Source organism: Sorghum bicolor, chromosome 2 (genome assembly GCF_000003195.3).
Source record: "Sorghum bicolor cultivar BTx623 chromosome 2, Sorghum_bicolor_NCBIv3, whole genome shotgun sequence".
Taxonomy (NCBI): Eukaryota; Viridiplantae; Streptophyta; class Magnoliopsida; order Poales; family Poaceae; genus Sorghum; species Sorghum bicolor.
In genome coordinates, this window is record NC_012871.2 from 421,644 (window position 1) to 445,634 (window position 23,991).

Genomic DNA, 23,991 nt, shown 5'->3' on the forward strand with positions numbered 1-23,991 from the left:
GAGTGGGATATATTTGCTTCTACTGAAAATGAGACTTTTTTAAAGCATTTTCAATATACATTTTGTGGTCGCTCGCGACTCAGCTAAGCCGATGGTTTCTAAGATAAGGCGAAGAGCCAAGCTTAAAGTTTTTTTTAAAAAAAAAGAGCCTATTACAGTTAAAGGAACATATAGGAAACTTCCCTACAGAATTAAAATTTTACAAAATTGCTATGCATTTGTTCCAAAGGGGCTAATTTACTGTAGTTTACAAGTAGTGTAGGTGAGAAATTGTACGGTCCTTGTAACTGCATTATTAGTATTTTCTTCTAGATTGTTTTTATGGAACTGCACAAAGATGTTACCGATCGAGATAAATGAGTTAGCAGATTTCTTCCAGGGAAAGATTTGATTTTTTTTTTTTAAAAAAAAGAGAGAGCTAGAGGCATGCACCTGCAGTCAGGGTGACTTGACTTGCAGTAACACTTACTACTAGTCCTGGAGTGTCCTGGTGGTGGATGGGCATGCGTGCGTGCGTACTGCCTGCCGCGCGCCTGAATTCGTGGAACTGGATGTCCAACGCGGCCAATCAGCATCGATGATGATCTATCGAGCCACATGGACGATCCATCGGATCGGATGACTTTTCACTGGAGCAAAAGAGCAATGCAACCAACCGTATTACAGCGACGGGATACCTGCCTGTATCTGTATGTAACGTACGTCCTAGTCCTGTAGTACAGTATTATGGATCAGTTGTCAGTTATCACATACAGGGTGCAGTGTATATACATAGCGCTGTATATATATCGCTAGCTAGTATCTATCAGAGCTAGCTGTTTGTGACTGCCTTGGAAGCAACTTATAAACGACAGAGGAGGCAATGCAATATATATATTTAGGGTAGACGTGTATATATGATTTCATTCTCCGACGATGATCCTTTAGCTTTAATCTTGCAGAGCCGGCGCCCGGGCCAGTCCGATCCGTGCAGGAAAGGAAAGGTAAGGAAAGGAAAGGAACAGGCCGTCGGCCGGCCGTCCGCCGGGCAGTTGGCTCGTTTCCTTTCAAGCCACGGCCTGATGGAGCAGTCAGCAACCAGCAACCAACCCGTGGCCTGAGAGATCTCCATGCATCTACTGTATGTTGTTCTGGTAGATCATCGTCCATTGTCGGATCGATCATGCATGTCCATCTCTGCTAGCTCTCTCGGCTCGACTACTCTCTTCTAGTTCTCCTCCGATCCTGCTGCACATCAAGCAGCTTGCAACGCATGATCTCGCACGCAACGCAAGCACCAAACGCCTAACTACCTGACTCACTAGCTCGCTCTCTGCCACCTCCGATATATTCTGCAGCCTGCATCCGTGCGTGCATGCAGAAAGTGAATCTCTGTCTGCATCTCAAGACTGCATCAGCTCCTCCCTTTCTGTTCTGTCTGTTCTACCCAACACAAAAACCTTACTGCAAGCGTTGCACTGCTAGAAGGAACTGTTTGTTTGTTATTTGTTGCACATGCAGCATGTTGTAGCGTACTGTACTCTCTCGCAGCTACAGCTATGTAGAGGGGACGGAGGCCCGGAGCCATCTCAACAACATATGTCGTCGATGATATCGGTGCGCACGCCGGAAGCATCGTCAAATCAAATTTAATTAAAAATTAGACCTGTCCTCACCTGGAGTATGATGGAAGCATATATATCACACGAACTGCACCGTACCTGATGTGGCTCTGCTGTCCATCTTGCATCATGAGCTAACGAATATCTTAATTTCATTGTTGCATAATTCCGTTTTCTAAGTTTTTCTTTTTTTTTCTCTCTCTATTGTACTTGTCATGAGGATTAACATGGAGAGGAGCTAGTCCTCAGTTAGTAAGACTGTTACCAGGATTTAACGACACTATGTTTTTAGTGGTAGACGATGTGTCCGTCGACAGTGAGACATTTGTGGTGACTTCATTAATCTCGAGATTTGCCGGTCTAACTCGGTTCTTCGGAGGTGCTTATAGGGGTAGAGTGTGCGTGAGTACATTCATAGAGGTGAGTATATGCTCGTATTTGTGAGCGTCTGCGTTTGTAACTGAGTCTCATAAATATATATATATATATATATATATATATATATATATATATATATATATATATATATATATATATATATATATATATATATATATATATATATATATAATTAATTAATTAATTAATTCACCATAGACACCTTATTAGCAAGTCTGTAAAGTAGTAATCATGCTCATTCCAGAAACCATAGATACATGTCAATGATATCTGTGAATTCTTCCGATCCCCAAGCTACAGTTTCTTGCTAATATTCCGGTTATTCAATCATGCACGCACCGCACGCATCAGTGACTGATTGGGGAGAGTCAGTAGCTAGCAAGCATGCGGCACAGCTCAACTCCTGCCTCTGCCTGCCTGCCCGCAGTTGGTGTTGGTTACCTGGGACCAGTGCAGCATTTGCCTTTGTTCCCTCTTCAAACCAACACATCACATGCATGCATGCCCATATTATATATCGAGCTGGTAGCCGCTAGCTTAGCTAGTATATATCTTACCAGCTGGATTATATTTTCCTACTACGGACTGCCCCCAATTCTCACTGGACCATATATATGCATGCAGTCCAGATGAATGATTGAACACGATCAACTCTAACAAAAAGTGCGTGTATATATGGCCAGTTTGATTAATAATCCACGCACAATATATATATAATGCAAGTACACTGGTAGATGAATATATAATTAACAATCCACACATACAACTGAAAGTAGAATTCCCATCCACGGGGAGGTGTGCAGTTACATACTCCTATCTAGAAAAGGATGCAATTCTTACTTTCTAATAAGGAGTTAAACGATTTAAAGTTTGATCAAAGTTATATAGAAAAGTATTAACATTTGCTATAAAAATAAGAACTATTAAATTAATTATAAATTATATTTTATAGTAATTAAACCTGGTTGACATGAATGCTAATATTGTTCACTAAAGCTTGATCAAAATTAAGCTAGTTTGACTTACAGAAATCACATAATTATTGTATCTTCTTGTGAACAAAGGATTATAGTACATCCTCCTTTCAAAAAATTAAGAGCGTCGTTTCAGTTATATATGAATTTAGATAAAACATTATCCAGATTTATAGCTACAATGGCATTTTTTTGGAACAGATCGAAGCTGTATCTAGCTACCTAAAATTCAAATGTTTATTCTCTAGCTATAAGAAGTATCTATAACATTTCTTGGTTCTTGGTTATTATGCAAAGTACACTATATACTTTATATTGTTTCCTTCCATTTTTTTAAGATTATGGGACGTCAACATTATATATATTTACTAGTACAATTTGTTATCATCCCACTATCTATAACTAATTAAGGTCATGCATGCTTAATATATGGGCCAGTCCAAATCCAATGGGGGAATTTCACATCGGTGATTTGCCACGTAATTAATTAAAAAAACCGCTGACATATGACATCCTATTTAATGAAAAAAATGAAATCCACATTGGATTTTTGGTCTGTGACAATAATATTGCAACAAGAAGGATGTTAAACAACATGTGTACATGCACAATTTAAGAGGTGTAGACTTATTTGCATTTTGTTCCCTTTCTTCAGCCTCAACAGATAATGATGCAGGGCAGCTATCCTAATTCGTTAGTTGTGACATATGTCAATTTGATCGTCTAAGGCTAACTGTTAGTGCGTGAGAGCTAAAAATTAGCCATATAATGTTTGGGTCCTGCCTTATATATGGGCGTGTATATATCCTAGCAATAAACCATTATTTATTTCTTGTTAGTTAGTTGTGCTTATAGCTAATGGAATAACAACTAGCTAAAGGCTTAGATTAAAATTAGCCCGTCTATTAACCCTTCTGTTCGATGAACTAGAGCAAGCTGTTAGTAGCTCGTGGTTCAAACATGCCGAGCCAGCTTATTCATGATGCGCACTCGTCAACCATACAACACAAAGTGAACTAAAACACAGACATGTTCGTATAATGACTGGTTAATTACTGATCAGTGGTCAAATCGTCGGTTGTTGGCTGTCACGGACACTGCTAATGCAAAAATATGTACGACAAAGAACCTATATAAGCAGTGACTGTCTTCCCCACAAGAGCCACAACCACAACGTACGAGAAGCAGCAGCTATACGACGAGATATATCGAGTAGCTAGCTTAGAGCTCATCGTCGCTGCTCGCTCGCTCTCATCCGGCCGGCCGGCGGATCCACCATATCATATATATATATATATACACCTGCAGCAGGCAGAGGCCTATCGATCGACTTGCTGCTTGCTTGGCATAAATCCATGCATTCCATGTCGTCGTCGTCGATGGCGCCCTGCACCATGATCATGGCGAGCGTTGCAGCTGTGCTCGTCGTCCTTTCGTCGGCTGCCGCCGCAGGGCTGGACATGGATTTCTACAGCAGCACGTGCCCGCGCGTGGAGGCCATCGTCAAGGAGGAGATGACGGAGATCCTCAAGGTGTCGCCGACGCTCGCCGGCCCGCTGCTCCGCCTCCATTTCCACGACTGCTTCGTCAGGGTACATTGCTGTTGCGGTTGCTGCTGCATTATTGTTGCATTGCAAATTTGCATTGCACGTTACTTAATTTCCTACTACCTGCTATAGGACACCACACATGCATGCACGACGTACGCACGGCCACATGCATCTGCATATCGTCATGAACTAACAACTTTGCCGGCCATGGCCATGGCCATGGCCATGCATATATGCTGCCTGCCAGGGCTGCGACGGCTCCGTGCTACTGGACTCGACCCCTAGCAGCACGTCGGAGAAGGACGCGACCCCGAACCTCACCCTGCGGGGCTTCGGCTCCGTGCAGCGCGTCAAGGACAAGCTAGAGCAGGCGTGCCCGGGCACCGTCTCGTGCGCCGATGTCCTGGCGCTCATGGCGCGCGACGCCGTCGTGCTTGCCAACGGCCCGTCCTGGCCCGTCGCGCTGGGCCGCCGCGACGGCCGCGTCTCCATCTCCAACGAGACCAACCAGCTTCCCCCGCCCACCGCCAACTTCACCCGCCTCGTCCAGATGTTCGCCGCCAAGGGCCTCTCCGTCAAGGACCTCGTCGTGCTCTCCGGCGGCCACACCCTCGGCACCGCGCACTGCAACCTCTTCAGCGACCGCCTCTACAACTTCACGGGCGCCAACAACCTCGCCGACGTCGACCCGGCGCTCGACGCCACCTACCTCGCCCGCCTCAGGTCCAGGTGCCGGAGCCTCGCCGACAACACCACGCTCAACGAGATGGACCCCGGCAGCTTCCTCAGCTTCGACGCCAGCTACTACCGCCTCGTCGCAAAGCGCCGGGGACTCTTCCACTCCGACGCCGCGCTGCTCACCGACCCGGCCACCAGGGCCTACGTCCAGCGCCAGGCCACGGGACTCTTCGCCGCCGAGTTCTTCCGCGACTTCGCCGACTCCATGGTCAAGATGTCCACCATCGACGTGCTCACCGGCGCGCAGGGAGAGATCAGAAACAAATGCTACCTCGTCAACTGATCGACCCCCGGCCTGTGCCGCCACTGCATGCCTGCTGGTTTTGACGATCCACGACGACGATGATGCTTTCAGCACTTAATTGCGTATCGATCCGTTGGTTGATTCAATTATTATATTCGTTGCTTACTTTACACTTGGTTAATCTTAAACTGTGTGACTTTTTTTAAAAGTTGATGGATCCATGGATCTTAAACTGATGTACGTAGAGTGATGATCGAGTGCCTTTTAAGTTTATTAATTCTTGGTGGTTTTTTTTTTCTTCACTTTTTTCCTCTCGATCTTGTGCATGCATGCATGGTTCAAATCCATGATGATGATGTAATATATATAATAACGACAGTCAAGTCAATAAACAAACAATATATCATATATAACTGCTGATGATGTTTGTGTTTGTTTCTGAGTGATACATACATACATGTTTTGTTTTAATTTCTTGGTGTGATCGAGTGACGTTACATTGTTGCTCATTAATTCTTTACTACGCTTGGCGGATACTACACTGCAGGCTGCCGCAACGCACAAGATACTGAATGCCTGTACTTGCAAGGCACGTACTACTGGCGTACTCCATATTTTGGTTGAAATGTTTCCTCTGACCAACCAACAAAATAATTTTTTTTAGAAAAAGACGGCAATTATTAGATTTGGCGTGATTAATTATTATTAGACGAGACAAATGAAAAGACATTAGTGTAATGATTTTAGATTAACAAGTTATTCAGATGCTGCTGCTCTTCATCCAATTCTATTTAGCCGAGTTGATCGTTTTCCTTTCCAAAGTCAAAAATTAAACCAATAACAATACTCAACTTCCCATTAAACCACACAAGTTACCTCCATGACACCATTTTTTTTTCTAATAAACCATAAATGTTTGAAGCAGACGGCTATTCCTTTTGTAGCTTTTCCTTTTTTATTTTTATTATTAGGAGTAGTTTCTTTTTCTTTTTGAGCAAAAGGAGTACTTTCTCTTAGCTAAGGTTACTGGAGTTACTAGGCTTTGCAGCCCATCATATCTGGGCCGTATTTGCTAAGCTAGGCCTTGTTTACTTCCAATTTTTTTTTGCAAAATATAAATAGTAGCACTTTCATTTGTATTTGACAAATATTGTCTAATTATAGACTAACTAGGCTCAAAAGATCTGTCTCGTCAATTCCGACCAAACTGTATAATTAGTTTTTAATTTATTTATATTTAATACTTCATGCATACGTCTAAAGATTCGATGTGACGGGAAATCTGAAAAATTTTACAAAAATTTTGGGTAACTAAACAAGGCCCTAGTCATCATCATTGTACGTCCTGGCTCTCTGCATTTTCAGGATCCTGGGCTTCGAGTCCACTTCACTAGAACAGATAGCGATGTACCATCCCATTCATTCTCTTTAGAGAAAAAAGCCCCGTTTTAAAACACCAGACTGATTTATCCTTTATTTATTACTCGTATGTGAGAGTGAAGACAATCAGAACGTTTTGTTAAAATATTTCTGAATGTCTAAAGGTGTTACTTTTGCAACATCGCCACATCACCGAAAACAACTCTAAATTCAAGGAAAACATTTAAACGTGACGTACGGTTTAAATAGTTGGTGATTGGGAAGGGACCGCTTCTTAGTCATGAAAACAAGACTTGGCCCACAGTTGACAGTTCCCTTTTTTTTGTCAAAATATGTGGGAGACATGTGCAACTTTTTATTAAGAACATGATAAGAGGGTGTTTGATTGGAGGTGTTAAAATTTAAAAGGTACTGTTACATTTTCGTTTTATTTAACAACTAGTGTCCAATAATGAACTAATTAAGCTCAAAAGATTCGCCCGCATATTATTCTTTAGATGTATTTTCAGTTTCGTAAATAGTCTATGTTTAGTACTCTATACATGTGTCCAAACATTCGATGTGATAAGTAATAAAAAAATCAGCCCCAACTAAACACGGCCTAATACTCCATCGATTTTAGATTATAGTTTGACTTTTACTTTGTTTTAAGTCCATTTCTAATTTTGATCAAATTAACTATATTAACATCTACAAAAAAAATCAAAACTGAATGCATTATCATGAATTTTTTATGAAGGATTAAATGAAACTAATTGGATATTAAATTAGATGTTGACGCATTTTTATAGAATTGCTCAGATCTAGGACAAATGATCTAAAGTTAACTACAATTTGGAACAAAGACGAGTGTAGAACAAGGCATCACTATTTCCTTCGCTAAGTTTTGCCTAGCGGACTGAGCAGATCGTGTTCGAGAAAAAAAAAAGGACCGAGCAGATCTTCAACAGAAGAACTTGTCTTCTGTCCTAAATCAACCCCGAAGCGCTCGTAAACCAAAACTCTTTAAAATGAGTTCACAAAGGCCAACTAGTGACCAAGTGCACTAAAGAAACCTCAACGAACACAGAGGAGAATATGCGGAGGCTAATCGAGCAAGAACAAGCAAAAAGCTTGAAAACGCAGTTCAAACAGGACTGATTCGATATGCAAACCGGAAGAAAAAGTGACACGTTACCTCCATTATTATTAACTTCCCAGATCAGACAAGTTACTTCCATGACACCATTTTTTTTCTAATAAACCATTAATGTTTGAATCCGATGGCTATTCCTTTTTTCTTTTTTATTTTTATTAGATGGCAATTCCTCTTGCAGTTTTTTTTCTTTTTTTTTATTAAGAATCGTTTCTCTTTTTTATAAATTATGTATTACAACGCGGACGCTTACAACACGCGCATAGTCACTCTTAAGAAGGAACTCTATTCGTATTTTCGAAGGACTAAGTTGACAGATCTCTAAATCCACGAAACCACCTTGAGCACCTCGTTGTTGACGAGAATGTCATCTACCACTGAAAACATAATGAATAAATCCAGAAAAATATAAAAAAATTGTACCAAGTCAAAAACTTGAACCTAGATGGATAGATTCCATCATAAGAAATCTAACTAACTGATCTATAATCAGTATGCATTAGGAGTACTTTCTCTTAGCTAAGGTTACTGGAGTTATTAGGCTTTTCAGCCCATCATCAAGGACAGATCTGGGCCAAGCTAGTCATCATCATCGTACATCCTGGACCTCTGCCTTTTCAGAATCTTGGGCCGAGTCCACTTCACTAGAACAGAGCAGGCCCTTTCATGAACCATCTCATTCATTCTCTTTAGTGAAAAAGTCCCATTTTTACAACAATAAATTAAGAGTTATCCTTTATTTATTATGTGAGAGTGAAGATAATCAGAAAGTTTTATGCACTAAAATATTTCTGAATTTTCTAAAAGTTCAAAGTACTGTTTTACTTTTGCCAAATCGCCACATCACCCAAAACGACTCTAAATTCAAGCCAAACTTTAGACGTGACGTACGGTTTTAATAGTTGGTGATTTGGCCCACAGTTCTTTTTCTTGTCAAAAAACGTAGAAGCGATGTGTAACTTTTTATTAAGAGCAGAATAATACTCCATCCATTCTAGATTATAGTTCACTCTTGCATTTGTTCTGAATCAAACTTTTTGAATTTTTATGAAATTAAATTTATTAACATCTAAAAATCCAACTAAATATCAAGACTTCGTTATGAAGAATTTATTGAAACTAATTTGATATTATAGATTGATGTAGTTTTATAGAGTTGCTCAAATCAGGACAAATAATATACAGCGAACTACAATTTAGAACAAACAAGACTAGAACAAGGCATTACTATTTTGTTCGCTATGTTTTGCCTAGTTGATATATTCGTCGTATACATGGTCATCAAATATAATAATTTCTTCCTTCGTCCCTCGGTCTATCGTTCATTATTTTTATCCCTTCTTTAGTCACTCACCCACCCCTTTTCTTTTATCCTTGGTTTGTCATGCCTCAATCTTACCCTTCTCTCTTATTTCATGGATGGCAAATCTAGACCCACAACAAGAGCTTGGGTCTAGCGCTGGTGGAGGTAGACTGACTATATCCTCCTCCAACACTTTGCGTCGTCAATTACAATTAATTTAGAGCTTTACAACTTTCGATGATCCCACATCCATAGGCGGAGCCACCACTAGGGCGAGCTAGGGCCGCCGCCCTAGGTCCCCATGGCCGGGCACCCTATCCCTCCGCAGCTAGCAAGTGGCGAGGCCGAGGAGGCGAGGACGATGTCGTCGCCGGCCGTGGTGAAGACGCGGACGCACCGCGCTCACGCGGCGAGCCAGCCTCATCCGCGTTAGGACTTGGGACTCGATTGGACTGGACTGCTCTCGTCCCTAGCAGTCGCCAGCCCAGGCTAGGCGCAAATAGGGAACAAGCGATTCCTGTCTCCCCGCGCATCGCTCGACTGCGCTGCGCCGCACTCCAAGCTCCGCTCGCCGCTTGCCCGCTTCGTTTGTCCCCTCCCCCCTCCCGCTAACCGCCTCACCCTCACCGTCGGGCACTCCTAGGCGGCAAGGCGCCCAGGGCTCAGCGCTCAGCGCCTCAGCCACGTGGCCATGCCGCTAGGCCCAATCCCCGGCCACTCAGCCGCCGGCCAACCACCAGAGCCTAGGCGGCGTTGCCCCCACTGGCTGCTGGCTGCAGTCCTGCAGCTGCATGGTACAGGTTGTTGCAGGGTTTTCAGATTTTGGTTTTGGGGATTTCAGAATTTTGGTCATTCGGTGATGGATAGGAGAGCAGGTGAAGCCATTGTGTGTGGGAGAGGAGATGAAGCTGGAGATTAGACACTAGACACACATTTTCAATTCCACTAAGAAGCATTGTAAGAAACTAGGTATTGCCAAATTTGTGCCTGATTATTTGATTTGATTATAGTCAAAATTTTATAGTACAAGTTCATCCTAGGTCATTTGTCAGGCTAGATTCGCCACTGCCCACATCTATGTTGTGCTCTGGTTGGTTGAACCTGAGCCTATGCACGTAGAAACTTGGCATGGCTCAGCGCGTGCGTGTGTTTGGATCACATTTCACCTTTCTCAAATTCACAACAAGTGCACACAGTTGACATCCTTTTTTTTGACAAGAAGTTGACATCCATTTAAGCTGAGTTATTTTTGTTCAAAAGGGCCACTTGACCCGACCTTCTTTGGAGGCCATTAATGTAGGAAGGAAGAAGTCCATTTTAGGTCCCTCAATTTTTGTGAAAGTTTGCTTTTCATCCATAAACTTCAAAATCAGGTAAAATACATCCCTCAACTTTTGAAACCATGCATATTACGTCCCTGACATGGTTATGAGCGGTTATAGATTTAACAAGAATAAAGCTAAATAAATCTATAACTAAGTTATACGTGATCCAGTGGATACGGAACTTTTATCATAGTTCAAGCATACAAATAATGAGCCGACCATAAAATTTACCACAATTAAACCATAGGATCTACATATATGAATTATTCAAATTAGTTACAGAAAAATATAAAATTAAAGCTACAGTAAAAATTTTATACTAAAGTATACCTTATTATATATTCACTGTGTAGATCTACTCATCAGGAGTCCTACAAAATTAAACTTTGTATTTTATAAATTTTCTATGATTTATTATGATTTTTCAAAGATTCAGGAAAAATAAATAAAAAGAAAAAGATAAAAACACCCTCTAAAACCACTAGGAGGCTATTTGATAAGTTTTGAAAGTTTACCAAATAGAATATCTAATTTTATAGTTTGAGAAATTAAGTATTTCACCTTAGATAGTTTGAAAGTCACGTGGACTTTTCCAGCTCATGTGAGCCTACCACTTCGGCAGTCGCTAGCGAGTTCGTGTTCTCATCCATGTGGAATAAAACAGTATATTTGCTGGCGACGTCGCACAACTGTCGCAGGCGCCCTTAAGGAGCAAAGCCAACTAACCTATGCGCTAGAATCGAAGACGCAGAGATACTAAATTCAGTTTAGTTTGATACTTGATGCTTGCTCTGCCAGCAATGCCGAGCTCAAGGGTAATAGTATATGAGCACGGACGGGCATCCATCTTTGCATGCTGCCCGTTGGAGCACAGCCACTGCAGTGGCAGCAGCCAAGAGAGTGCTTCGATCACCGCAGCGCTACACACTGTTGCCTAGCTTCTGGCTAGATGGCCGTGGCAGCATTGTGCAGTGGACGGCGTCCCGAACTCGTGGGGGCCCTTTCAACAGCACCGCATGCAACACCCCCCACCCACACCTACCCTACCCATACCCAACATCATAAAACCCAGGAAATAACCTGACCTGGCACGAAGAGACGTGCCCATCGAGTAACTAACTATTCAGAACGACACCATCATCCAGCATGTTGACAAAAGCAGATGATACCAAGATACATTGGCGACTGGTGCCGTCTACATCGCTATACAAAAAAGACCACAAGTATCCAAGCTAGCCGTCAGACAGCACTACAAATCGGATCCGCGGCTTCACATGCCTAGATGAGTCAAGATCCTGCTGACAAGTACCTCTTTCTTACCAGAAACCGGGAGGCCATGCGCGGTCAGGTAGGATTTCAATTCTACCACAGTCATTTCCTTCAGCTGCAAATGACAACCTCGGAATTTAGAAAACAATTATAATAACCAAACAATATTGTAGAACATACCAATTATTATTGGCAATTGAAAAAAAAAAAAAACTTCGGCTCTATATTCATTGGCATATTTCACCTAGAAGTGTTATGCTGAATTCTTGTTGGACAAATTCTTAATTAACTTTAGATTGTTGGTTAACAGAATAAATCCACTGTCTCCCCACTTATGGATATGGATCTTGCTAAAAGGACCTGACTACTCACTTTTCCATTGTCTGCAAGTTCTGCCCAATCATAAGCAGCACTCATCTGCACAGCTGCATCAGTGATTTGCTTCCGCTTTTTTGAAGCATCACCACGGGAAGCTTTCCCTGCTGCTGCTTCTGCCTCCTCTTGGTCATAATTTTCACCATAGACTGAAGTCTTGAATTCCTCAATAGCATTGACTACCCCTGGCCTGAGAGATAAGAATAGCAAGGAAAATCCCACACAAGGCACAAATAAGATAAAAGAGATAGCTACTCCCTCTCCATTCTTGTTTATAAGGCATTATACTTTGACCATCTATTTATTTTATTTTATATTATTTATACATATGAACTTATGCTAATTGGGTAGTAAACTTAATTACAAATTTTACCATATCAAATATTGTTATAATACTTAAAAATTGTTAGTCAAATAATTGGTCAAAGATTTTGAAGTTTGAATCTTGGCATGCATATGCACCTTATAAAAGAGAATGGAGGTAGTATTGCAAATTGCTTTTATATAACAAACAGGAATTCAGCTTGTTCAAGCATTCAATAAATTATGCTGCCCTGTTTGGGAAGAGTGACATCACCACCAACATTGCCTATTTCAAAGAAAAAGGGAGTATATAGTTTACCATGCATAAATAGACAAGCAAAACAAGTACCTAGATAAGCCTTCTTCGTCAGGCAGGGTATCATCCTTTATATCAGGCATCTCATCTTCGCCTAAAGCTAAAGCCTCCAAGATCCCATAGTGTCTTTGCAAAGCTGTTGATGTTGGAGTTGGACAACAGAAGCCATACTATCAGAGCATGTACATGTAACTGAATTTTGTGTAATTACGGAAGTGATTCGCATGTGAATAAAATGCTAGTAATAATATAAATCAGTGACATTTTAGCCCAACAAGCAACATCGCTTGTGCAACGAGCACTCTTCAAATATTGAGCATTTATGTAATCCACCAAAAAAAGTGCCTGCAATAGGTCTCCTGATCTTCATTAGAGCAGCGTCTGGTAAAAATAAATACTTTTCAAAGCTATGGAGCATGTTCATAGTGAAGCCTATAGTAAAGCAGATGATTCTAGATGTTATGGGCTTTATAGTTGACCCTAAGGTAACTTTCTGAAGAAGTTTATGTGCAGGTTAAGAAGACTTTTCCAATCACTTAGGGCATGAAACACTTGAGAGGACCCAATTCATTCTTGTTCTTCATTTTGCACTCAACTTTAATATGAACTAATAAGATAGGGTCCAATGCAGGAGTCATAAAGATAATGCAGGAGTCAAAAAGATAGCTTAAGTGTAGCATTGTCAATAATGACTTCATAGCTTTTACCTGGGTTAGCAAATTGGCATGCAGAGAACTTTTTCAGATCAATACGTTTCAAAAGATTCAAAGCTTTCTTGATTTGTTCATTTGTTGCACGCGGTGCATCATCAGAAGTCACATGAAACTGCAATCCAAAGTAAGAAAATTAGTTTACAGTGATGGTAAAGTCAAAATACAACGCCAGTCCTTACTTCTTCAGGATATCTAATATCATCGGAGTATGGAAGATAGATCATGTGCATGCCAGGCGGTTCCAACTGGCCACCAGAGGAAGTAACCTCTTCCTGTTTTATTGACCGACCAGAGTTAATTTTGAAAAGCATATTAGGATATATATTGATATCAAAATGTTAAATAGACATGGTAGGACAGAATCCCTCACTTGAGCAACAAGGGCTACGAGCTGTGGTCGAGTTGGATTCCCATAAAATGCAAGTGCAAACCTGAAATCATACACATGATATATTTTACATATATGATTGTTTAAGTAAGTTTATTTTGTTGTAGATCACCTCGCGATGTTTGGCTCTCTTGCCTCAACTGGCCTAACATAAAGTTTGGCTACCTTACATTGCCCACCTAAGAGTTTCTCGACTTTGAGAGAGACAAATTTACTCTCCCTAACAAGGATTTCCTTGCTCACTGGCAAAGGTTGGTTAAGGCATGAAAATCAATTATGGCCAACGACTTGCTTCCTGAGACTCAAACTTCCAGACTAACAACGGCATGCAATTGCATGTCACGGTACCAACCAGTTAACCACAGCTGGTGATGTGATATGTTTTACTGTGCATGCATATTGCCTAATTCCAAGCTACTGCCAAAATGTCATATAAGAGCATAATAACAATTTACAATGCACTAAGATGATTCAGTGCAGCGTTATCCACATTCAGAGTATTAGAGTATTTTCCTTATATAGTTGTTAAAAAAGGCTCATGTGAAAAATAATAGTGGCTAACCTTCCAAGACGTAACATTGAGCTATGTAAAGCAACAAAAACACGAGTGCTTCCAAATATACGCTGCATCAGAGCATAAGGGTAAGCCAACTATCTGACAAATTCACAATAAAAGGAAATTTTACACATGGAAGCTCAAAGCAATGAAGCAAGAGAAACCAAGAAAAGAAATAAACAAACATCAAATAGAATCCTATGGAAGAGCCTCAAAGAATTTTCTACCTCACCAAGAAAACTGCTTTAGTTTGAACTATTTTAGTTCGATGCATAGCCTTAGTTCCATAGTGTAATCAGGTCTTGTGTCCCTTGCACATTCTTGTAGTTTTGGTATTGCAGCCCTCTTGTGCAGTAACCCATTGTTTTCCTAAACTGAGTAACAATTTATTTACTACACTAGTCAACGTTCAGTAGGGTCCTCTACTGTCCTTATATGGCCAAAGAATTATTTTGGCTCAAATTAATAATAACTAACATGACATGGGCTGAAATTTTATATGACAACAAAAATAACCAAAGTTGGTTTAGTATGCACCTAAACACTACATCAAGTTGGATACTATGTTCACCTTATCCTTTCACAATGAAAATATATATTCATGAAGAAATTCTTTAAATTTTGAACTTATATTATCTGCCGAAAGCTCAGAAGCAAGATGACATGGAAAAAATAACGACATTCTCAGCATTAAGTGGATAGATGCAGTACAGCAGCAAACTACAACTGGACACTGAAGCAATCCCAGAATAACACAATACCTCATCACTCGGATAAATAAATGCCGATGGTCTTAAGTTATGGTAATCTTTCAAGCAATCCAATGGCTTGAAACCTAAAAGGCGAAGATGATGGCTTGCAACCCTTTTAACCTCAGAGAGTTCAAGTACAGAAAATTTGACAATTGTGCTGCACAAAAAAACAATGCATGAATGGATAGTAAAAGTGAAACTAATATATAACAGTGTAATCCAACATAATGAAATCCATCAAAATACTAGTGCAGCCAAAACTATCTTGCAAGGCATGCATAGCAAAAATAAGCTTCATGATCTTGCAATATGCAAGACTTTCTGAAACATAAAAAAGGTGTTATCAGTGCACAAGTGAGGGTAGTTTGCACTTTTTGAAACTTCGAAGTGGTTTCAGAGCCATCCATGTCTGTGAATTCTAGTGCTCCATAGGAATTCATTTCTTCCATCTGGAAACATCCTCACATGCCAGCTCCCAAGGCTATTCTCAAAATAATGTTTAATAATGATATGTTCTAAAAGGTTTTTGCAATGAAATTGTTTTGTGCAAGAGTGCGGTTATAAGGATCCTCCTTTTCAACCACATTTATATAGACAGCAAGAAGATCACACAAGTCAACAGTAAACCATCACCTAAGCAACAGTGCCAGTGTCGTGTGTGCTTACTCATTGTACATCTGGAAACGTGTCTGTGGATCCTGAAGTAGAGCCCCAGTATCATTGCATATGAAAGACCTCTCAGCCTACATAAACATTCTAGTTATTATATCTTATATGTGGAAGAATCATAAAAGTAACACTGGTCACTAAATATAAGACTCAAACCCAACTTAACAATATGGTTGTGCATCCAAGCAATCATATGAATAGACTTTTGTGTCATAATAAAAATCTGTAGGCACTAAAATAGTTCACAAAGAAGACTTTGAATTCTGGGCCAATTTCCTTTTTGGTTTGGTAGATACCTCTATCTCAACAAGAATTAGCCTTACGTATTCAATCAGATCACTGATAAACTTCAGCTCCACAATCGTGTATTCATGTGGCTTAGCTATTCCTTTGCAGTCTCGTCCTATCCATTAGTCAAGGGAGCTGGACACTTACATATGTGCCTGTAGATTTTCAGTTTGGTTGTTACTGGTTTTTGCATGTTATTATCTGGTAGTGAAAGAAACACAGATCCACAGTTCTTTAAGAAAAAACACAAAAACGTGTTGTAGACTATCCCATCACTTGAAAGTTATGATAATGTATATTCTACTGTGGAATAATAATAACTAAAATAATTTACAAGTATTTTCCCATCCCTTTCTTGACATGTATGTATAGAAGTATGGGTGATTATTCAGCAATTTTATACTCATGTCTGTGATAAGCAATAAACTGTGAGGAGCTCGAGAATGAATCCATTTTGCAGCAGGGGGAATGGGACACTATATACTCAAAGCCATAGAGACATTAACATAAGAAAGTCCACCAATTTTTCTATGTACCATGTATGAATTAGGCCAGAAGTATGCATGGCCATTATGGCCTGTGTTGCTGTGTCCGGTGAGGTGGTTTACAACTTTTTCTATGTACCATGTATGAATTAACGACTTCTTTCATGAAAGACAGTAAACAAAAGTAACAAAACTTGTTCACGGGTCAAAGTTTAACCAAAGAAAAGACAACATGGAACTGATTTTAATCATATGCTCACCTTTAATGGAAGGTTACTTAGTGAATCAAGCCATGTGATTTTCCCTAAAAAATAATCAGCATATGCTTAGATGTTTCAACACCAATTGTTTGTAATTAGCATAAAATAAACCAAAGTCAGAGCATGCCTGGAGTAGTAGGACGGACCAGCGCATATGTATTCACTTCTATGCACACATCATTGGTAATTGCAAATGAAAGAGTTTTAACTCTGCGCTTCCTCATTATTCGTTTTCTCAGTTGATTAGCCATATCCTCTAGCCTTTAAAGACAAATGAAAAATTGTGGTTTCCTCAGTTGATTAGTCATATCCTGTAGCCTTTAAAGACATCAATAAAAAATGTGGAAGGGAGGGAATTTAAACTAAAACATCCATTCAGAGAAATACAAACTTCCCAAATGATTAGAGATCAACAGACCAGCAGCATAGCAAAGCATAAAAGACCAAGCAAGACACAAACATATGGTATAATTTTTAACATACTCCAACATAGCTCTATAGCTGGAGTCTACAAAACCTCTATAGTATAAAACAATCATTTTTAATAGATGCACTAAACACAAATAAGTAATTCATGTTCTACTATTGGATAATGGATAGTGACACAAGAAACCCACAAAATATTGTATCATACTATCATATAACATCAAATACATGGATAACTCTGGCCAATTTTTTATCAAACACGGAGGAGAGCTGCATATTTTATAATAAGAAGATTAGAAAAAGGGGAGGGGGTAAGGAGCCCCCACAAAAGAAGGCGCGGCCCATACCCAACAAAAAAAACCCTACAACAGACACAATCACAAAACTCTGTGCAAAAGTGCCCTCCATGACAGACTTTTTGATAGAGGTCAAGAACAAGTCTACATGAGATACTGCTATGAAGCTGTGGTGCATAGTGGTTTGTGGTTGGTGTTTATTCCCAGTGTGTTCAATTAATTGCAAAGCTCTTGCCCTCTGTTCAAAGAAGAAAAGACAAGTCCAAATGGAAACAAAAGAGAGGCAACTGTGATTAGATAGTGCTGTTTGGTTGTGCCTCCAGGCAGAGTTGCTTGGCCAGGCAGCAACCCAGGCCGTCGATTTTGAGCACCTGGTGGCTGGGATCACTGCCTTGCTGGCACCCTGCCTGCCAGGTCGCAATCCAAACAGCCCTGCTATCTCCATTCATAACTCAAGTGTGAATGTTTGATTTATTTATGCTAGGAGCTTGTAAGAATAAAGTACCATTAAATAAATATCATCTAAATCCAAAAAAATGCATAAGTAATATTGATGTTCCAGAATAGTACTTATCACCAGCAGATGGCAAATACTCGGTTATCTCATCTCCATCCAGGCCAATCAAATCCTGGGCAATTGGAGCTGTTCAGCAGTTAGCACATAGAGAAGAGAAAAAGGCAATTATGGATACTTACTGCATAAAATAGGGACATGTCGAACTGCTCATCAGGCTGGCTAAGTGGAAGAAGTTCAATAGACAGGCCAAGATCTTGTGCATCCTGGAGAAAAGAAAGTATTGTTATGGTAAACATAGGGCAAAAAAACATTTTGGGATGTGCTGGCAGCATGCAGCTTTAAATAGAAGAATTGCCTTTGCACGTTGAATTGTTGTCCTAATCATATCAGTTTTCACTGCTCCTGTAACAGTACCAAAAGGATCATCTTCATTGGTGAATATAAGAATTCGTTTACTGACGGTCTTCACAGATCTGAAAAGTTTCAAATGAGGAACATGGAATGACTAGATTCAAAAAGGCATCAAGTGGTCCAATTGAAAGAAGACAAAGCACTACTCACATGCTACGTTCACTGTATCAATCAAATAACTACACAAACTGATGCAATCTAGTTTGCATAATGTGAACAAATTTTAGCTTCACTGAGTGATCCTACATGAAAGGTTGATGTACAAAGGCTACATAACATGTCAATAGGCATTAGGCTATGCCCCCACGAAACAACAATTTGTTATCTATATCTATATACCTTATAAAGACAAACTCCACTAAGCTAATTCTCTTGCACCTCCTTGCGCCACGTCATCCTCCACTTCTCCTGCTGCCGCATGCAATTAAGTGCCCACTCACAAATGGTTTCAGTAGTGGATGCAACTACCTACACATGACCACGCATGCATACTGCTAGCAATTATTGTCTCACCTCTCACGTGACATCCTCTCTTTCTCTTCAAAAACTAACTACTAAAACTATATATAGCCGACTCAATAGACTACAGTGAGGCCATATTTATATTCCCCCTTCATACCCGCGGCAACTCGTGGGGAATCCTCCTAGTTGGATGCAAATTACATGACACCGCTCAAAGGCCAAAAGAAGGGAAGTAGTCATACCCCTTGCGCAGCAGCGCCTGAGCAACCCAAAGAGCATTATACAGGGTATTCTCCCGAGATCCAGCTGTTATTCCAAATCGACTTCCAATGGTGCTCATAAAAGAATCTGCATTAGTCGAAACAAGGTTTATAACCAGAGAAGAAAACAGGATTGCTGACTTTTTCCCTATACATACATAGATATCTCATTGAATTAATCAATCCAGACTAAAACAAAATTTATATCTATATATCTTTTAAAAGCAGTCCACACTACATATCTATCTCTCATTCTCTCCATGCAAACTATCCATGTCTGCAACTCGCTAGCATGCAATTACGAAAGCTATGTCTCCATGCAATCTATCCACATCAGCAAGGCACAACACCTGTTAACATGCACTTAGTTGTCCACATCAGCGAGCCACATCATACAATAACATTCATTTATGATAATTTACCCCTTCATGCAAGCTTTCCATACTAATAAATCACATAAGCCAATAACTATACACCGTCCCATTTTCATTCCAAACCATCTGCGATCCCACAGCAATGTGTGGGGGTATCCTTCTAGTTAACAAGAAAACCTGATGAGTATGATAATCTAGCCAGTATATACTATTACGCACTACACAGTGTCGAATTTGAGAACATGAACCAGACTGATGAGAAACTATAATGAGATTTGAGATTTATTTTTTAATTAAGTCTATATGTCTTATTTTTAGGCATGGAAGTTTTGTGCACGGGTTATGAACTAAAGTTACAGCATAAAAGGCATAAACTTTCTGTACTTAAGAAAGTGAGTGGAACTTGGAAGCAATATTAGTGACATGGGAAAAACAGGGAGACCCAAATAAAGACACACTGCACCGAAACGAAATCAAGGATTCTACTGGACAATAAATGATTTTAGCCAAAAATATTATCCACGAACCACATTGTACTGAAAAAAGTTGAGCATGCATATCCCTCAAACTTTGACCATGTGCCACCAAGGAACAATTCGTTTAGTGGGTATTACCTTCTATGCAAGAAAAATCTTTGATGAGTTTTGCAGTGGGTCTATCAAGTTGCTCTCTGTCTCCAACATTATAAACATAAACACCAGCTGAGTCCTGTAAATTCTTCTTCTCTTTCTGCGAGTTGTGAGCAAACCAGATCAAGCAACTGGGCACTATGCGCTTAGCAATATCTATGCAATGGTTCTACTTTAAATGCTATCAATGCATAGTTCATGAATAGTGCAAGGGACCTAAGCAGGCAAAGTTGAATATTTGTTAGAAATGACTATAATAACTAATACAAAAGGGACGTTTGCATAGTTAGCTCATTATTTCACTTTTAGGAAAATAAGCAAAATACTGCAACTCATCTACATCTATATTACAGAAACTGTCATTCCTGACACCGACCCTCTCACTTAAACTGTGTTATACTACTATTTAGCCTTCAAGTTCGCTCCTTATTCATCAAGCTGGTGCCCTAGCGTGCTCTACACTCATAGGCAAAACAAAACTGCAAACTAGGAAAAATTGCTAGAAGCAGAGGTGTATGCTTACTGATTTGATAAAGAGCTTACAGTGTTAAAGAAACATATTGCGACTTCATCATAAGATCTACCAATAATTTGTGTCTTGAGAGACTCTGTGATGCAGTTAACAATGGTATGAAAATATGTCTCCTGCTTTTCATTGTCCTGAAAAAAAAATGTTACATTGTTATTTAGCAATGATGTAAGCCCCTAAAAGAATGTCAGGGGCCACAGAGACTGAATAATTAGATAAGGGGAAACTAACAAAGTAGTAAATTTAGCATTGCATTACCTAAAGGCTAGAACTAGAAGAGTAAGCACCAGTTGCTTTGTCTTTAAAATCCTATATGGCTATGGATTGTAACAGACAAACAAACTAGTTGCAAAAATCCAGAACAAACTTAATGAGCCAACTTCAGACTAGGTCTTAATTTCGAAATAGAGACATAAAAAAATGATACCCATAAATAATGTCAAAATAAGTGGCGTAGACTGACTAGTTGTGGCTCACCTGGGTGGTAGCAGGGGTGAACATTTTGGGCGAGGCGTCGACAAGGTAGACAACCATATCCTTGTTAGCCTCCCTCTCCTGATTCCACGAGCAAGCAAGCCAGTACCCGCGAAGAATGCGGTGCCACAGCAGGGTCAAATTACTTTTTTCAGAACACTGATGCTCCAATAATAAAAGGGGGGAAAGAGGCGGTACGAACCTGGACGTTGTCTTCGTCTTCATCGCTGTCGTCGCGGAAGATGCCCTCGGGGTCTAGGTCCATGGCGCCGGCTTCCGAGCGAGGGGTCGGGCTTCTGGAAGGTTCTAGAAACTCGCTAGGGTTTAAGGCAGAGAAAGAGCAAGGGACGGAGGGAACTGCTCCTCTGTTTTCTCCTGCCAGGGAAGAAAGGGAAGCGAAACCCAACTGGGCCTACGGCGCAGGCCCGAAGCTTCAGATATGGCCCATGAGCTAGCCTACTCGCTTTGCGCCGGCACCCCGCAGCCGCCGCATGGATTCGCTGTCGCAGGACAGGAGGCTGCGCAACCGGAACTCCATCGGAACAGGAGAATTTGTGGAATGTTTTTTTTTTTTTTTTGCGATAAGGAATTTGTGGAATGTTGGGTAAAGTGGATGGTTGCTAGTCCTTAGATGGAAATCTAGCTGCCCACAGAAAACAAAAGACAAAAAAACGGGCAACTCCACAATAGACCTGTAGTGGATAATTTAGATGCAAGCAAACTATATAATATATATATATATATAGGCTATTTTAAAAACCTCTAAAGAACTGAGAACTGAGTTGGACTAACAAATCTCACTCACTCACTCACCCTTATGAACACCAGAGTTGACCGACAAATCCTATGAGCACCTCCAAAGAACTAAACTCAAATCTCGCTCATTCACCCCTTATGAGCACCTAAGCTAGACCGACAAATCTCGCTCGCTCACCCTTATGAGCAACTCTGAATCGAAGAACTAAGTTCGTTGTTGACAAACACGTCGTCTACCACTTAAAAAATAATAAAGTTGTTAAATCTTAGAATAAATTAAAATAAATATGAGTACTCATGTTAAATCAATGTCTTAAATATAAGTGAGCAAGTTCCATCAAAAAAAACCCACCAGTTGAGCTCTGCTTGGTTTGCTTGTATGATACTATGATTGCTATTTGCCAACAATGTGTAGGTTTACAAAATGGACCAGTAGATCCTTCTCTTTTTTAATGTATAAGATTTAATATTTCTCTAGCACACTAAGGCCTTGTTTAGTTCCAAAAATTTTTGCAAAATGAACACTGTAGCAATTTCATTTGTATTTGATAAATATTATCCAATCATGGATTAAGTAGACTCTAAAGATTCGTCTCGCAAATTACGGGTAAATTATACAATTAGTTATTTTTTTATCTATATTTAATGTTTTATGCATATGCCATAAGATTCGCCGTAAGATTCGATGTTACAAATAATCTAGAAAAATTTGTAAATTTTTTTAGAACTAACAAGGCCTAATAGGAGGCCGAACCATATGATTGCACATGATTGTGTTGATGTGTTTGAAACTTTGAACGGTGACCATGTGGTTAGCTAGCTAGGGTCAAGCGTGGGAAGCCATGCATCTGGATGGATCTACGTTTGCGATGTTCGTTGGCCACTCTGCCACGAGGAGCCTACCTAGCTACTGTGGTTAACTCGTAGGATAGGATATACTCACTCCGTTTCTTCTTCTAATTATAAGTCATTCTTTTTTTTTGAGAATCAAAATTTCTCATGTTTAAATAAAATTATAGATAAAATTATAAAAAAATTATGACATGAAAATTTGTTTGACATTATAAATATTATTATTTTATTATATAAATTTGGTTAAACTTGAAAGCTCTATCTCTATAAAAATTTTAAAATAACTTATAATTTAAGATGGAGAGAGAGAGAGAGTATGTCCGTTGTGCTCAACGTTCAAAGGCCGCAGATGTATTATGGGCAAGGCATGGCCTCAAATATAAAAAGTAATATAATAGAATAACTGAACATGAATGGGTCCCTCGCCGGCTCGCCCATGATACTGCAGTGACCATGAAGCAACAAGCAGGCAATCTACTGTTACTTTCTATACTACGGGTGTCGCCAAATCACATGGTCGAGGCCCATGATTCTAGGCTATGCAATTAGCAAGACGCGTGGTCGACGAGTAGAAGAAGGTATTAGCTGTTTGTGATGTCCTCCATATGCACGCATTTGCTGTCAGAGACCTTACTCTGGTCTGTCCACTCATCACAAAGTCCATCACAACAGTGTAGTTACCTGGAGAAAACCTGTCAGAAGCTAATGAAGACACATATAGTCAAAGTAATCCCAGAATCACCGGCCATGCATCATGCCATGCATGCCAATGGAGAGGTCGGCGTTGGCGCGCGATGCGAAGATTCTCTACATGCTAGCTTAGCAGCAAAGTCAACCGAGCCCTTCGCTAGAATCGAAGACGCAGCAGCAGATACTAAATTCAGTTATAATTTAAAATTTGATGATGCTTACTCTGCCTGCCAGCAGTGCCCAAAATATATCCCAGCTAGCTCAAATGGTGCTAGTATATGAGCATGGGCAT

The 23,991-nt window shown here is 40.2% G+C and overlaps 2 protein-coding genes across 2 annotated transcripts; one reads left to right on the forward strand and one right to left on the reverse strand.

The window, feature by feature from the left end:
* LOC8081582 (peroxidase 1) lies at positions 4,139-5,919 on the forward strand. Its single transcript, XM_002459157.2, has 2 exons — positions 4,139-4,566; positions 4,772-5,919. The coding sequence occupies exons 1-2, from the start codon at positions 4,330-4,332 to the stop codon at positions 5,543-5,545; spliced, it is 1,011 nt and encodes a 336-aa protein (XP_002459202.1). The 5' UTR covers positions 4,139-4,329; the 3' UTR covers positions 5,546-5,919.
* LOC8081583 (ATP-dependent DNA helicase 2 subunit KU70) lies at positions 11,726-21,912 on the reverse strand. The gene is made up of 19 exons (XM_002461257.2): positions 21,604-21,912; positions 21,405-21,482; positions 20,942-21,058; positions 20,384-20,498; positions 19,378-19,483; positions 18,618-18,735; positions 18,442-18,525; positions 18,316-18,374; positions 17,151-17,284; positions 17,024-17,067; positions 15,988-16,064; positions 15,331-15,478; positions 14,576-14,637; positions 13,996-14,056; positions 13,805-13,897; positions 13,620-13,737; positions 12,946-13,048; positions 12,291-12,483; positions 11,726-12,033 (listed from the first exon to the last, which is right to left on the reverse strand). Exons 1-19 carry the CDS (start codon positions 21,664-21,666, stop codon positions 11,920-11,922), a joined length of 1,887 nt encoding a protein of 628 aa, XP_002461302.1. The 5' UTR covers positions 21,667-21,912; the 3' UTR covers positions 11,726-11,919.